This window comes from Urtica dioica, chromosome 4 (assembly GCF_054948205.1).
Source record: "Urtica dioica subsp. dioica isolate 48M chromosome 4, U.dioica_male_clone48M_v1_H2, whole genome shotgun sequence".
Taxonomy (NCBI): domain Eukaryota; kingdom Viridiplantae; phylum Streptophyta; class Magnoliopsida; order Rosales; family Urticaceae; genus Urtica; species Urtica dioica.
In genome coordinates this window covers 2824172-2838220 of record NC_142759.1, presented here as the reverse complement: position 1 = coordinate 2838220, position 14049 = coordinate 2824172, and the positions used below count along the sequence as shown (strand labels likewise).

The following is a 14049-nucleotide window of genomic DNA, read 5'->3' as shown; positions in this document are numbered from 1 at the left end:
ACTCGAGGCGTTTTTATTAAAAATAATAAATAGTACAACACTCAAATATACAAATATCGACAATTTTTTTTAACTGACCTCAAGAGTCAAGACCATATAAAACATAGGTTAATGGATGATCTAAAACGTTCGAGTACCACCTACCATAAAGGAAGACGTTCAAGTACTTGTATCGCCAAAGCTCTTAACAAATATACCAAAACTTGAAAGATTACTACTTTATCTTTACGATAAAAAAAAAACAGAATGATAACGTAGACACTAATAAAATCAATTGTAAACGCAAACTAAATTTGATTTTTCTTAATGAAACAATAAGAAAACAAAACACAACCCATTCCTTTTGTGTCAAACACCCAAACGGTCTCCGTCAATGAACCGTTACGCAGCCACACGACTTTATCTACGTCCAACCTATACGTGAAGAAAATTATATCGGTATGAAGCATGTTCTTGGCATTGACGAGGCCGCTAGAGTAGATGAAACTTTCATAATAAGATTTCGTTCATGCTGAGACTCAATCGAAGCCAATGACTATGAGAAGCCTGATCCACTTCAATATATTTTTTTTTTAATTTAACTTGGCCCATTATTAGGTCAATTTTGTCGAAAAGTGGGAGCACGGTGCACAATTTTAAATATTTGCTAACCTCGGGTGTATTTGACGCATGATTCTCTGAAGCCGTTGCCTTTGTGTGTCGTTGTGCCTTGTCGGAGATAGAAGATTCAAATATGAAGATGAAGAACGTTCGATTTTTAGCGTGACAAATGAAAAATAGTGAGTGAAACTCTTTCTCACTCTCCTTATTTTATTATGTTGTTTTAGTTTACTTATATAGTTTAGATTTTTATTTGAAGGGCAAAAAATAATTCAATTAGGTTAAGCTTATTAAGAAGGTCTACTTTATTAAATGTATCTTCTATATATGTGAATATGATGTTAATATTTCTATATCTTGTGGTAAATTTTGGTGGTTGTGTTAAAAAAAATTAAACCTTTAGTAGTTTCAAAGAAAACTTAAACCTTAATCATTTCTCTAATATGTTAGTTTTAAATATTGAATGATTGTTTAAAATTAATAGGTATATATATATATATATATATATATATATATATATATATATTATGTATATTGAAACATATTCGTTATTATGGTAATAGTAAATTGATATTATTATATACTTGAACCGAAATGATTCAGTTTTGGTATAACTAAAATTTTGAATGTACTATGTATCGGGTAAGGCGGTCAAGCTACCTGCACCTGTCAAGTCCGATCGTTTAGCGGCTCTTTCTAAGAGACGGGAATATAAATAGAAAACATACCATCAATGAAATAAGACCCGTTATAGGTTGGAGCCGGGTAATATCAATGCAGTTTCTTAGAGTAGTTAGGTGGTTTTTTGTATACACAATCAAATATAATATGTTATTATATTAATGGAGCTTTTTTTACTTTTCTTCTCCTTTAATCTGTCTTTCCAAGAGCATGTTTGGAGTCTGGACTCTGGACAAGGTAGTTGGATTAGGATCTCAGACTTTGTACTCTTCTAATTAGTTAATAACAAGTGTTTAGACAATCACTGATTGAGAATTAAATTAAGAATTAAAATAATGTTCTTGATTCACTAACTTGTAATCATGCCAACTTTTGTTGAGTGTGTTTGGAATAGCTTATTTAGGGTGCTTTTAGCGCTTTTTTTATTTTTTTTATATATATATTTTTTTATAATCTCAACTGTTTTTTTGGCGTTGGTAAAATAGCTTTTTTTTTTTTAAGTGGATAAGCAATTTTGATGAATATAGAAGAGAATCCAAATATTAGGTTTCGTAGCTTTTGAAAACTGATTTTTCTTTTATTTTGTTCAATTACTATTATATTCTTATTGATTATTTTGTCTCCTCACACAATTTTACCATCCCCATTCTCAAAACTTATAGTCGTAGTATTGTATCTTTTTTTTTTTTTTTTTTATCATAATTAAAAAAACAATTTTTTTGAATGATCATTAGAAGGGAATTACCAAATATTTGTTTTTAATGAATTTTAACATAACAAACATATATATATATATAAAAATCAATATTTTATATATTGATTTATAAAATCTACCTACAAATTTGTGTAAGCTTTAATATATATATATATATATATATATATATATAACAAATTACGATTAATATATATATATATATATATACACATACATATACACACAAATCACTAAATTTATATTTTAAAAAAATGTTTATTTTGATCTTTTTATAATAAAAAAATTGGCTGCTTAAGCCACGGAATGTGTAGCAATTTAAAATTGGCCAACCTTTCGTTAATATGCTGTAAATAGCCATATTGCTTACGTGGCAGCTTATTAATTAAATTAGGTTTACACTTTTGCCTTTATTTAACTCGCAGAAACCGAATAGGGAAGTTTTCAAATTTGAAATTTGAAATTTCCTGCAGATTTTGAAAATTAATAGCCCATTTATTGTTATGTTTTTGGAAGTTTCTAGCGTTGACTTTAGGTAATTAGTATCTATTCTCGTGGTTAAACTCTGTAAATATATTCTTCATTTATTGATATTATTTTGTCTTCCATATATTCATAATTTCCAGAATTTTCGTGCTCAAAATATTTCCAGAAATTTTTTTTTCAGTTCAAATATACTGTAAATAAGCTTCTTATTTACAATGAATATACTGTAATTATGCTTTGTATTTACAATGAATATACTGTAAATATGCTTTTTATTTACACGAATATACTGTAAATATGTTTTCTATGAACAGCAACCAAAAAAAAAAACTGTTCTTCTTATTTAATCATATGTCTGTCTCTTCCTACGCGGACCTCGGAGGTCACCGGCAGCGATGGTGACTTGACCGCCATCAAAATGGACCGGCGATGGTGACTCGCTCGCGGCTTGGATCTTGGATCGGCTCGTGGTCGCTCAACAACGCTCGTGGACGCTCGGATCTGCGCTTCCCAGCCATCTCCGGTCGCGATCTCCTTCGCGCGTCGCTCGCGGCTTGGATCTTGGATCGGCTCGTGGTTGCTCAACAACGCTCGTGGACGCTCGGATCTGCGCTTCCCAGCCATCGCCGGTCGCGATCTCCTTCGCGCGCGCTCTCTGACGGTCCGACGCGACTCGATCTCCGCCATCGTCGATCGCGGCTTCCCGCGCGTGCGTCGCCAGCCACTTCAGCTTGACCCGGTCGAGGATCTCCTTCTCAGGCGCGGCTCGAGCACCAGCCTCCATCTGCGATGGACTCGTCTTCGAGGTCTGCAGAAATCGCTGCAACAGATTCGTGAGAGGATATTATCGTTTGGGGTTCTTTTTTAATTTTTTTTATGAAAATTAATGTGGGCGGTTGTGTGTGAACGCATCTACACGGTTTTAATTACTTCCTAGATTTTCGCGAGCATTAATAACGAAATATTTGAGCTGATTAATAACGAAACTGGGCGGGAAAAAGAAAAGGGTAGTCTAGTCAAATTTTGGCTGTTAATAAATCATCCGGGCTATTTACCACTTATTTACAGAACGTTGGCTAAAAATAAATTGGCTATTTTCAGGAGACTACTTAGCTTAATTACCCTTTTATAATCATGTTTATTTTATCAAACGCTAAATTTGCTTTTTCTATCAGTAAAATCTAATTTAAAAACAGTTTATCAAACACTGCTTACTTTTGAAAAAAAATAGTTTTTTTTTTTATAAAGCAGAATCTAAAATAATTTATTCTTAAATCAAAGCTATGTCAAACGAGCCATTAGCAATCAACCAAAACCATAGAAATACACTTATATAAAAGTTACCTAATTAATTGGAAACGTATATATCAGGTAAATTAAACTCGTCTGCTAAATTTCCCACACGAGTGATTTATAATATTTAATGTCAATACTCATGTCCAAACAAAGGATCAAGATTCAATAAAATAAAATAAAAAATCACGATTAAATAAAATAAATGGTAAATGGTATAAATTTGAAATATATTTGTATTTTTTTAAAAGGTAAATGGTAGAAATTTGAAATTTTATTTCTATGTTTTTTTATTCACCTTTCAGAAATCTATATTTTTTTTTGTTCTGTTTCAACACATAGAAAACGAATTTACCCTTTAATTTCGCGATAAAAACTTTTAAAAAGCACTTCCAGTTTAAAAAAAAAACATGATTTTATTTTTATTTATATTTCTTTTCTTGTTTTTAAAAGTAGACCAACAAAGGGCCTTAAAAACACAAGCGTGGCCCATGACACTGATAGGCCTGGTCCATCTTGTTTAAACGGTGGGCCTAGCCTGAACCTTTAATAACAAATTACAACGATTGAATTGTTAATTTTTTTATCTTTTAAGGACTAAATTGAAATTTACCACAAAGTTAAGGTGTCTTTACGAACAAAGCTCCAAAATGTGATTCCCAAGAAAGGCATAAAACAAAATCCAAATGTTTCAATCAAATCATCAAAATAAAAAGGGGTAATATAATAATTAAAATAAATTAAGAAAACACCATTTCTCTTTCTTCAATGAAACAATCAATCCAAGGCTCCAAGCTCAGCTCAGCTCAGTCTCTCTCTCTCTGGTTTGCACTTCTCTCTCTAGAGCATGGACGACGATTCGTCTCGCCGGAAACCTAACTCTCGCAGAGAATCCCTAGCTCGCCAGAGATCCTGGTGCTGCTCGTTCGCGGTGCCTCCGGCGAGCCCCGACGGAATCTCCGCCGGTAACCACCGTCCGAAGGGAAGTCGAAGCCGGAGAACTGAAACCCTAGCGAAGCCGACGGCGAGTAGCTCCGTTCCGAGCTCGCCGCAGAGCACGAAGTCGTCGGGGCTGGGAATGGCCTTGGTCGGCCGGATCGATCCTCGCCGGATCTTGTCTCCCGGTAGGGTTTCACCGATCGATTCTGATCTGATACGTGAGAGAGGAGGGATCGAGGTCGTAGTGACCGAGTCTTCTTCCTCAGCGGCTCCGGCGATGGTGGAGGACCCTCCGGCGCGGAGATCCCGGAGCTTCAGAGCTGCTCCGGCTATCTCTTCGACTTTCGGAGGCAATGCGAAAGGAAACGAGAGTTCGAAGTTCGACGTGAGGTTGAATTTGAAGGGTAAAAAAGGAGGACTGTTGGTTCTGGAGATGAACTCGGAGGTTCTCTGCGCGAACTCGGAGGTTTTCGCGGGCTTAGTCGACGACTACAAGAGGAAAGCGATTCCATCGAACGAGCCTTCCTCGTCTTCGTCTTCTTCGGGATCTTTGAAAATGTGTCGAATCGAGGTTCCCGAGGTAGAGAACTTGGCGATGTTTAGAGAGACTATCGAGCTTATGTTTGATGACGATGTCGCAATAGCAAAGAAGCTTGTTAGGATCGGAGTTTTCCGGGCCATTGATGTCCTTGAGGTAATCCGTTTAATGTCTTTGAGTCTCTTTTATTTTTGGTTATTTCTATTCATAAACAAACTGTTGATATTCGCATTGAAGAGACTAGCGGATTTTTCCAAGTCCAGGAATTTTCTGTGTGTTATGCGAGGAAAAATGAATAAAAGGAAAGATCATTTGGCTTTGAGCCACACAATTTCAAAGAACACCCAATACAATAAACCTGGTCTTGAATTCTTTGACATTTTGATAAAAATATGAACCCAAGTAGCTTCGCGTCGGAGATGATCACAAATCTTGTAATTCTTAATGGTAAAATTACGTTAGGTGGCATAATGATTAATATTTTCCGAGCTCTTATGAGCTATAGCGTTTCCATTTAAAAAATTTGAGTAAAATTGAGAGTTGGTTTGTTGCAGGTCTCAATTTGGATTCGGTGTTTAACTTTCTGAAAGGGAATTCCGTGTGTTAAGCTATAATGTATATTATTTTCTTACTATTTTTATAGGTCTCAGCGGGCATGGTGTTCTCGAAAGGCGTTTCGTCGTGCTTAAAGTACCTCGAAGCTGTTCCCTGGACCGAGGAAGAAGAAGAGAAGCTACGAGACCTCTTCACCAGGTTCAAATTTGACGACAACACAACCCGAGACATATTGGCCAGGCTGTATCTGAATCCCGATTCATTGGACTCACAGCAAAATCTAGCCCGGCAACTGGTATGGTCTCTAACCTCGAGCACCGACACAAACGCGAGGAACGAGCTCAAGTCTCTGGTCAAGGGTCTCCTCTGCAAAAGCTCGGTCTACGAGAAAGACCACCCCGACCTCAACAAAGAGGACCTGTACGCGATATGCCAATCCTGCCTCGACTCGCTGGTCGTGCTTTTCGCGGGAAGACCCGTCTCTTCAACGCCGGAGGAGAACCGATCGGAGAAGCCGCTGATCGAGCGGGTCTCGAGGCAGGTCGACAACATAAACTGGCTTCTCGAGATCCTTCTCGATCTCCAGATGGGCGAGGAGTTCGTGGACATGTGGGCGAGCCAGGAAGAGCTGATCAAGTCCCACGAGGCGGCTTCTCCGATGGTGAGGTACGAGCTGAGCCGGGTCTCGGCGGTGCTGTTCATCGCGATGGGGACTCGGAAACTCCACTGCCACGCGGAGTCGAGATCGGCGCTTCTTCAGTCGTGGTTCGGTCCGATGCTGATCGACTTTGGGTGGCTTCAGCGGTGCAAGAAAGGGCTGAGCATGAGGGCTCTGGAGGACGCCACAGGACAGACCCTTTTGACGCTTCCGCTGGATCAGCAATATGTTCTGTTCATGGAGTGGTTTCGGGTCTTTTCGAAGCACGGAGCCGAGTGCCCTAATCTCAGCAAGGCCTTCCAGATTTGGTGGCGGAGATCGTTCCTCAGAGGCTCGGAGGCCGCTGAGACCAGGTAGCTTTTGATCGGATCGGGATGTGTGTTTTTTTTTTTTTTTTTTTTTTTTTTTACTGTGTGATATTTCGCCGGCCGTTCCCGGGAGTGGAATTAGGTGTAACATCTCTGGGAAGAGATATAACGTGTGTGGTATCAATCTATCATTTAGGATTAGTTTGTAACGCTTTTTAGAGCATGGAAGCCTAAAAGGCCAAGGTGATTACTGTGAATTTTTTTATTTATTTATTTTTACCCTTTGACAGAGTCCTTCGAGATCTATTCAACACGTGAGATAGAGAGGGCATAAGTTAATTTTCAATGTAATTGGGACAACTTACATTTTTCCTCATAAGTTAATTTTCAATGTAATTGGGACAAATTACATTTTTCCTCCTTGACTGCGTTCGTTGTTTCAGTTACAAATAATGGAGCTTAGATGAAAGAGAAGTTGAAGCTCAATGAAGAATTAACTGATTACGAATGAAAAATTGTAAAATTTAAAAGCTCCGCATTGAAAATTAATGTTTGTTACAACTTACAACTGAATATTCATATCTTTATTTTCTTTGTAATAAGTTGAGACTGGCAAACCGACACGATTAGCAATGCAGCCTGTAAATCGATTATCCGAGATGTCGATAATTAATGATCGGAGATAGCTAAATCTATTCTGTAAATCCGTGTACTTAAAAGTACTATCTGTATAGATTAGAATGACAGGAATGGTAATCACAAGACTATTAGAAGTCTTACTTTTGTTTTTGTTTTGGGTGATTTGGTTGAGAGCTTTAAGCCCATCTCAAATTACAAAAAAAGTACACATTCGCAAGCATAACATACAATAACAATATTAAAAATTGAAACTAGAAATTTTAATAATCAGCAAATTTAAGTTCCCTTTGTGCCTCAACAATAGCGTCTATGCGCGGGCAGCAAATAATCAGCAAATGATGTGAATCCAATATGCTTTGAAATAAATTAACAGAAAATACAATCCAATGCAGTAAATGGAGAGCAAGGAAATTGAAGGAGAAAAGGGTCATCTATCCTTCTGAAAGTTTGGAGCTTGATACCCATAATTTATATCAGAAACTGAACTTTGAGCGCGATGCTGCGCTGCACCAGCGCTTGGATCGATCCGATCACGATCTTCCAAACCACAAGCCCGATCCGACCAAGCGTCGACATTGTTGGCCCGATCATAACTAGATTCACCCGGATTAGGAAAAACATTGAAGGCTGTCGGAAATTGATCAAACGGGACTTGGGCTTCTTCGTCTCCACTCCGAAGATCCCGGAGTTCGAGAAACAAGCCATCCTCGTAGCCGCCGGAGAAATCTGCCCCGCCGGAGAAACCATCAGGGACGCCGAATCCTTCGTCGCACAGGCCAGCTAAGTTGCCCAAATCATCTAGGCCTTCAAAGACATCGGCTCCGTCGGAACGACCATCACGGACAAAGCCCTCGTTCAGTTGATTCGGGTAATTCATGGCCTGATTATTGAAAGCGCATTAGACATAGGTTCAAGAAATATTAGAATATTGCAAATAATGACACTCGGACTTGATGCCACATATATGAATGTGTACCTTATTGCTTTCATCCATCATCGATGAGTCTTCATCGATAATATACAGCAAAGACAGTATGTCGTTTTTGTCCAGAGCTGGAAGCATTTCCGCTTCAACATTGTTATCTCTCGGGAGCTTGGAACTAGGACCCGCAGCTTCAGATACACTCGATCCGTACAAAGATGAATCGGCGAGATCTTTGCTCGGAGAAATCTGGGAGGTACCGGCGACCTGACCCGTTTCTCGCACGGAAGAGACTCCTGCGACAGTGATTTCTTCTTCTTCTTCTCCGTCTGTCCAATCTTCTTCATTATAAGGCGCTCCATATTGAGCTCCGTTTCTTGGTCCCGGGCCGTTTTTCTCAAAAATCATACAGAGGACAAACGAATCCTATGACACATGAAAAGAACAAAGATATTAGTGACGATCAATTATACCATACCAACATATGTAACAAAAGAGAGAAATCAGTTTATGATACGATGCCCAGGACTTATTTACATAAAGCTTCACTTGAAAGGCACTGATAAGAACCTTCGAATTTCATTAAGAAACGATACTAGAAAATACATATTAACCACGTTCAAGAGAATCATAACTCACCCTAAAGACTAAGCCTTGACCAAACTAATTCATTTCCCTCTAAATGATTACTTTCAACATCCATGAATAGACTAATTCTGACCCTAAACGATTAACAAATAATTTTCTTGCATAAAATCCTATCAGACACTAGAGCCAAAACACAATCAAAGGCCAGAGTTCGCTAAGTAAAGAAGAAAACCAATTAATAATACAAGTGAAAGAAATTAATACCTTGATATCACTGAGATCCTTGTCTTCAAGCCGATACTCGTGCATAACCCAATTAGTCCGCTCCCCGTTCGGCGCTTTACCTCGGTGAAAAACAAGGGTCTTTATCATCCCCACAACTTCGCCGTTGTACGTGACAGACCTATCCTTCCCCGTAGTTTTCCAGTACCCGAATTCAGTGGCCCTCTTCATTCTCGTCCCAGACGAGTATTTCCTCTCTCTCGGGCAAAAGAAGTACCATTTCAGGTCTCTACTCTTCAAACAAGATTTTCCTGAAAAAAGGGCAAAAAGTGAAAATGAACTCGAGTTAACTCACAAACTAGATCAAGAAGACATACAAAATTCAAAAACAAAAGAGGAACAAATGGATTAATTACCAGGAAGATCACATGGGTCGTACTTGTAAATATCAAGCTCTGTCACGGCTTCAACAGAAAAGGTTTTACCCAAAACCTTTCTCTTCAGATAGAACTTAACGAGCTCAACATCAGTCGGATGAAATCGAAAACCCGGCGTCAACAATAAAGTCTTCCCCATCAAAATTACGAGATCTAGAAACGAAACCCCCCCTCTTTACACAAACCCAAAAACTCAATCGAGAATCTGAATTTCTTCGCAATCGGCGTAAGAATCAAAACCCCTTCTTTACACGCCCCAACACAAACTATATACGTATATATATATAAAAAGTAAAAAAAAAAAAAAAAAAAAACCCTTCCAAAACAATATGATCCTCTCAAAAGTCACAACAATACAATCACAGACGAATAACTAAAAAAAGGAAAAACAAAACCTAGTTCGTCAAGTCCAGTGCCGAAACATAATCCTCCAAGAACACCAGAGCCTCCCTCGGTTCATCGAAAAGAAATATTGAGCACAGAAGCGAATTTTCTCGTTGATGTCAAAAGACATTTGGTGTGCAATAAAATCCCTGTTTCGCTCATCGTTAGACACTCAATCGACAAACAAAGCACATATCTTCACAACATACATAACATCAAAGCGAGAACACTTGAACAAACAAAACCAAAAGTCAACCGAAACACAAACCCTAGAAAATCGTAGATCATATACATCTCAACAGCGATTAAGAAGATCCAGAAAACACCAAAATGAAAAACCCTACGCCCAATCAAACGAAACACACCAGAGGACTCGAGAAACACAATATGTATAGAGAGAGAGGTATAACAAAAAAAAAAACCTAAAAGAGTATCGTACCCGAGAAGATTAGAACCGAAATAGGCGTGAGCGCAGAGAACAACGAACGATGGTGAGAGGGAGAGAGTGAAAATTTCTTCGAAAGTGTTTGTGTGAGGAATGAAGACGGGTTTATGGGGCTTTATATAGCGAAACATAACAGGAATGAAGGTGTCCGTCGACCTGTTTGGGTGCAAGGATAAGAGACCAAATGACGAAATTACCCTTTGTATTTGGATTGGATGGGGGTTCAAGTAAACTTCTTTCAAGTAAGGGAACTTCTTTCAAGTAGTAAATGATCTCCGATAATAATTAAAAAAAAAAAAAAGTAGTCAATGATCAATAACTAATTTCAATTTATCTTTGAAGACGAACGAAAAATGACAATACTTTTGTTACGGTTAAAAAAAAGCAAATTACACTCTTTTTTGCAGGAATATATGTTTATTTCAATCAGTCTACTTACATGTAAAATTATATGATGGTAATCAAACGATCGACAAAATTAAAGTTGACATATTTTTTTATTTTTGAGCAAAATTTAATCCTTTTTAGGCATTAATTGTGTTTTAACTAAAGCGTCTCAAATTATAAAATCAGAATTTATTTCAACTAATTTGGTTAAAGTTTTTTTAAATGTTCAATAAGAGTTAACAAGCTAAATTTAAAACCACCAGTCAGCTCCAACTTAAATATATTCCATGTAATATGGTAATCAATTTTAATCATTTGAAATTGAAGAAACAAACATGTTCTTGATTTAGTTTACTACAAGATTTTAGATACAAAGTATAAGACAAAAAAATTCATTCGCAGTCTTGTAAATCAATCACCCGTTTTGACTAAATATCCTCTCCTTTTTATTTTGGTGATTTGACTAAAATGAACTTGAGTAGTTGATATATATATGTGTGTATGCATATGATTGTGTATATGATATATCGTACATACATACATATATATATATATATAGAGAGAGAGAGAGAGAGAGAGAGAGAGTTTGTATTTATTTACTGAAATATTTTACTTTCTTGCTGAGAAAGAGACTTGACTTATTTGGTTTGGCATTAATTAAGCCCTCTTTTTGGCTTTCCAAGAAAAAAAAAAAAAAAAAAAAAAAACAGAAGCCATACAAGGCTTATAGCTTGGGACTTGAGAGCAACGAGATAACACTTGACTAGCAAGCCAACTACTTTAACTCGTTCAAAGTTCAAACTCCACAGCAGCGAGGTTTAGAATGTATACGAAATTTTATTGCCATTTCTCTTTTTTTTTTTCATCAGTATCAATTGTGGAAACTAATTTTTTTGTTTCTATTAAATTTTTATTTTTTCAGCAGTCATAATTTACAACAATCAATATTTCATGTGATTTTTTTTTTTAAAATAATTTGTAATATCCTTATTAATTTTTTTTTTATCACGTTTGGTCATGCGACCACTATTTTAAAAAAATTTCCTAAATATTTTTATTTAAAGTAAAATAAAAAAATTAATAACAAGAAAAAAACCAATCATTAAAAGCTATCGACGGCGCGAACTAGAGGTTGACACTTGGCAGAGCTATGTCGTAAATTTGAGCTGTAGAAGAGTTGGCCAAAAAAATTAGAAGTGTAGAGGAGCTCTCATCGTTTGACATTCTTTTGTTCATTATCACTCCCTCAAATCCCCAAACACAGTTTCTGGGAAAATCAAAAGACCACCATGCAACAATTTCGACGCCATGAGAGCTCAGAAGAGGTCGATCCAGGCCGTCGTGACATGGGTCCGAAGACAGCTTCTGAAAGTCAAGGCCTTTCTCGCCGTGATCTATGGCATGACCGCTCTTATTTTGCTCCGATTCATCATCCACGACCACAATAACCTTGTGGTCGCCGCTGAGGCCGTACAATCCATCGGAATCTACGTTCTCATCTACAAACTCATGAAGGAGATGACTTGTGCCGGTGATTATACCATCTCTCTCTCTCTCTCTCTCTCTCTCTCTATGCTTTCTGTCGCCAGGGATTGCTGTTTGTGAAATTGAGAAAAAAATTATGGAATATAACGGCATGACAAAGTAGTTTGATCTTTAAAATACGTATATACATATATTAGGTATTCGTTGTTAGGCTTGATTTGGAATTTCTTGGCGTTCGTTCGAAGGAGAAGAAGTTTCATGGCTTTTTTTTCTGAATTGAGTGCATCGAATAGAGAGAGATATTATTATTAATATTTACTGGTAATAATAAATATTAAAATAGATTAAAAATATTTGATTTTTTTTTAGAAAAATAAAAAAAACAATAAAATAAAGAAGAAAATGAAATATATATTTTTATCCTTATTTGTTTAACAATGTCAGGCAAATTTTGACAGAAATCCTAATGTTGATACAATGTAGGTTTTCAAAGTTTGTTGCGTACGATTTTCGAGTAAAAAAGAAATGGAGTTATTTGAGATTATTCGTGTAGGAGTTCAGGGGATTCTAGTAAATATTCATTATTATTATTATTATTTATATTTTGTTAACGGTTTTTACACTCACGGATCTTTTGCTTAGCTGCCAATCCATTCTTCCATTTTCTCGTCATTTGTCAGTACTATGCTGATATTTTTAAACCAATACTACGCTAGTTTAAGTTTAACAAATGCTTTATAAATACAAATCTTTATCAGGCTGTCCTTAATATAAGAGTGTTATCACTCTACTTGGTATAGATGTATGTATTTCAATTTCAAACTTTGTCGAGCGGATATTTATGTACTTTTAGTATAATGATTTGATTTGAAGTTGTGAACATATATATTTTTAAATATTATACCATGCAACATATTTTCGGTCTGCATTTTCAATAATCAATGGTTACTCCGCCGAAATATTTTTCCAGCATATATATATATATATATATATATATATATATATATATATATATATATTATTTTCCATCATATTTTGCAGTATTTTCAATAATGTCGATATTTTTTCAACAAAAGAAAATAATGTCTATTTTTGTAAATTGAAACTATTGACAAATTATCAACCTGCTAGGTTTTGAACTTAAACCTTTGGCTTAAACATTTCAATATCCTTTTATTTTGTTTATTTTGAGCAAGTATCTAGCTAAATAACCAATAGATCTGTTACCCGTGATCATGGATCACTAAGGGCCCGTTTGGTTAAGTTTTTCATTCCTGTTTTCTGTTTTCTGATTCTAAATTCTAGAAAACAGTTTTAGAAAAACTGTTTGGTTATAAATTCAGAAAACAGATTTAGAATCATGTTTCTGTTTTCTTTTAAATTTGTTTAGAAAACAGAAAACAATGAAAAGTTGTTTTCTATTTTATCTCTATACAATTGAATGGAAAACATAACCAAACAACATTTAAAATATTCTGAAACGTAATTCTAAATCTGTTTTTTAAATTTAAAAATTAGAATCAGAAAACAGAATTTAAAAACAGAAAACGAGTTTAGAAAACTAAACCAAACGGCCCCTAATATTCTTATATCCTTACCCTTAGGTTACCTATCCAAAAATATTTTTTCTTGGTACACGATTCAATCACATTTAGGCACTTGAAATTTTGCTATGACAGCATAACATTATGTAAGAAGTAGAATCAAGAAGAACATAAACCACTCAAACAGACACAAATTTCCCTGAGCCGGGAACAGTTTTACCTTTGA

General features: G+C 36.2%; 2 protein-coding genes across 2 annotated transcripts; one reads left to right on the top strand and one right to left on the bottom strand.

Moving 5' to 3' along the window:
* Window positions 1–4481: 4481 nt before the first annotated feature.
* Window positions 4482–7190, top strand: LOC149399272 (PRLI-interacting factor). The gene is made up of 2 exons (XM_089611276.1): window positions 4482–5405; window positions 5893–7190. The coding sequence occupies exons 1-2, from the start codon at window positions 4620–4622 to the stop codon at window positions 6817–6819; spliced, it is 1713 nt and encodes a 570-aa protein (XP_089467402.1). The 5' UTR covers window positions 4482–4619; the 3' UTR covers window positions 6820–7190.
* A 457-nt stretch (window positions 7191–7647) lies between these two features.
* On the bottom strand, window positions 7648–9809 carry LOC149399271 (NAC domain-containing protein 82-like). Its single transcript, XM_089611277.1, has 4 exons — window positions 9558–9809; window positions 9184–9452; window positions 8386–8757; window positions 7648–8289 (listed from the first exon to the last, which is right to left on the bottom strand). Exons 1-4 carry the CDS (start codon window positions 9715–9717, stop codon window positions 7837–7839), a joined length of 1254 nt encoding a protein of 417 aa, XP_089467403.1. The 5' UTR covers window positions 9718–9809; the 3' UTR covers window positions 7648–7836.
* Between the last annotated feature and the right edge of the window lie 4240 nt (window positions 9810–14049).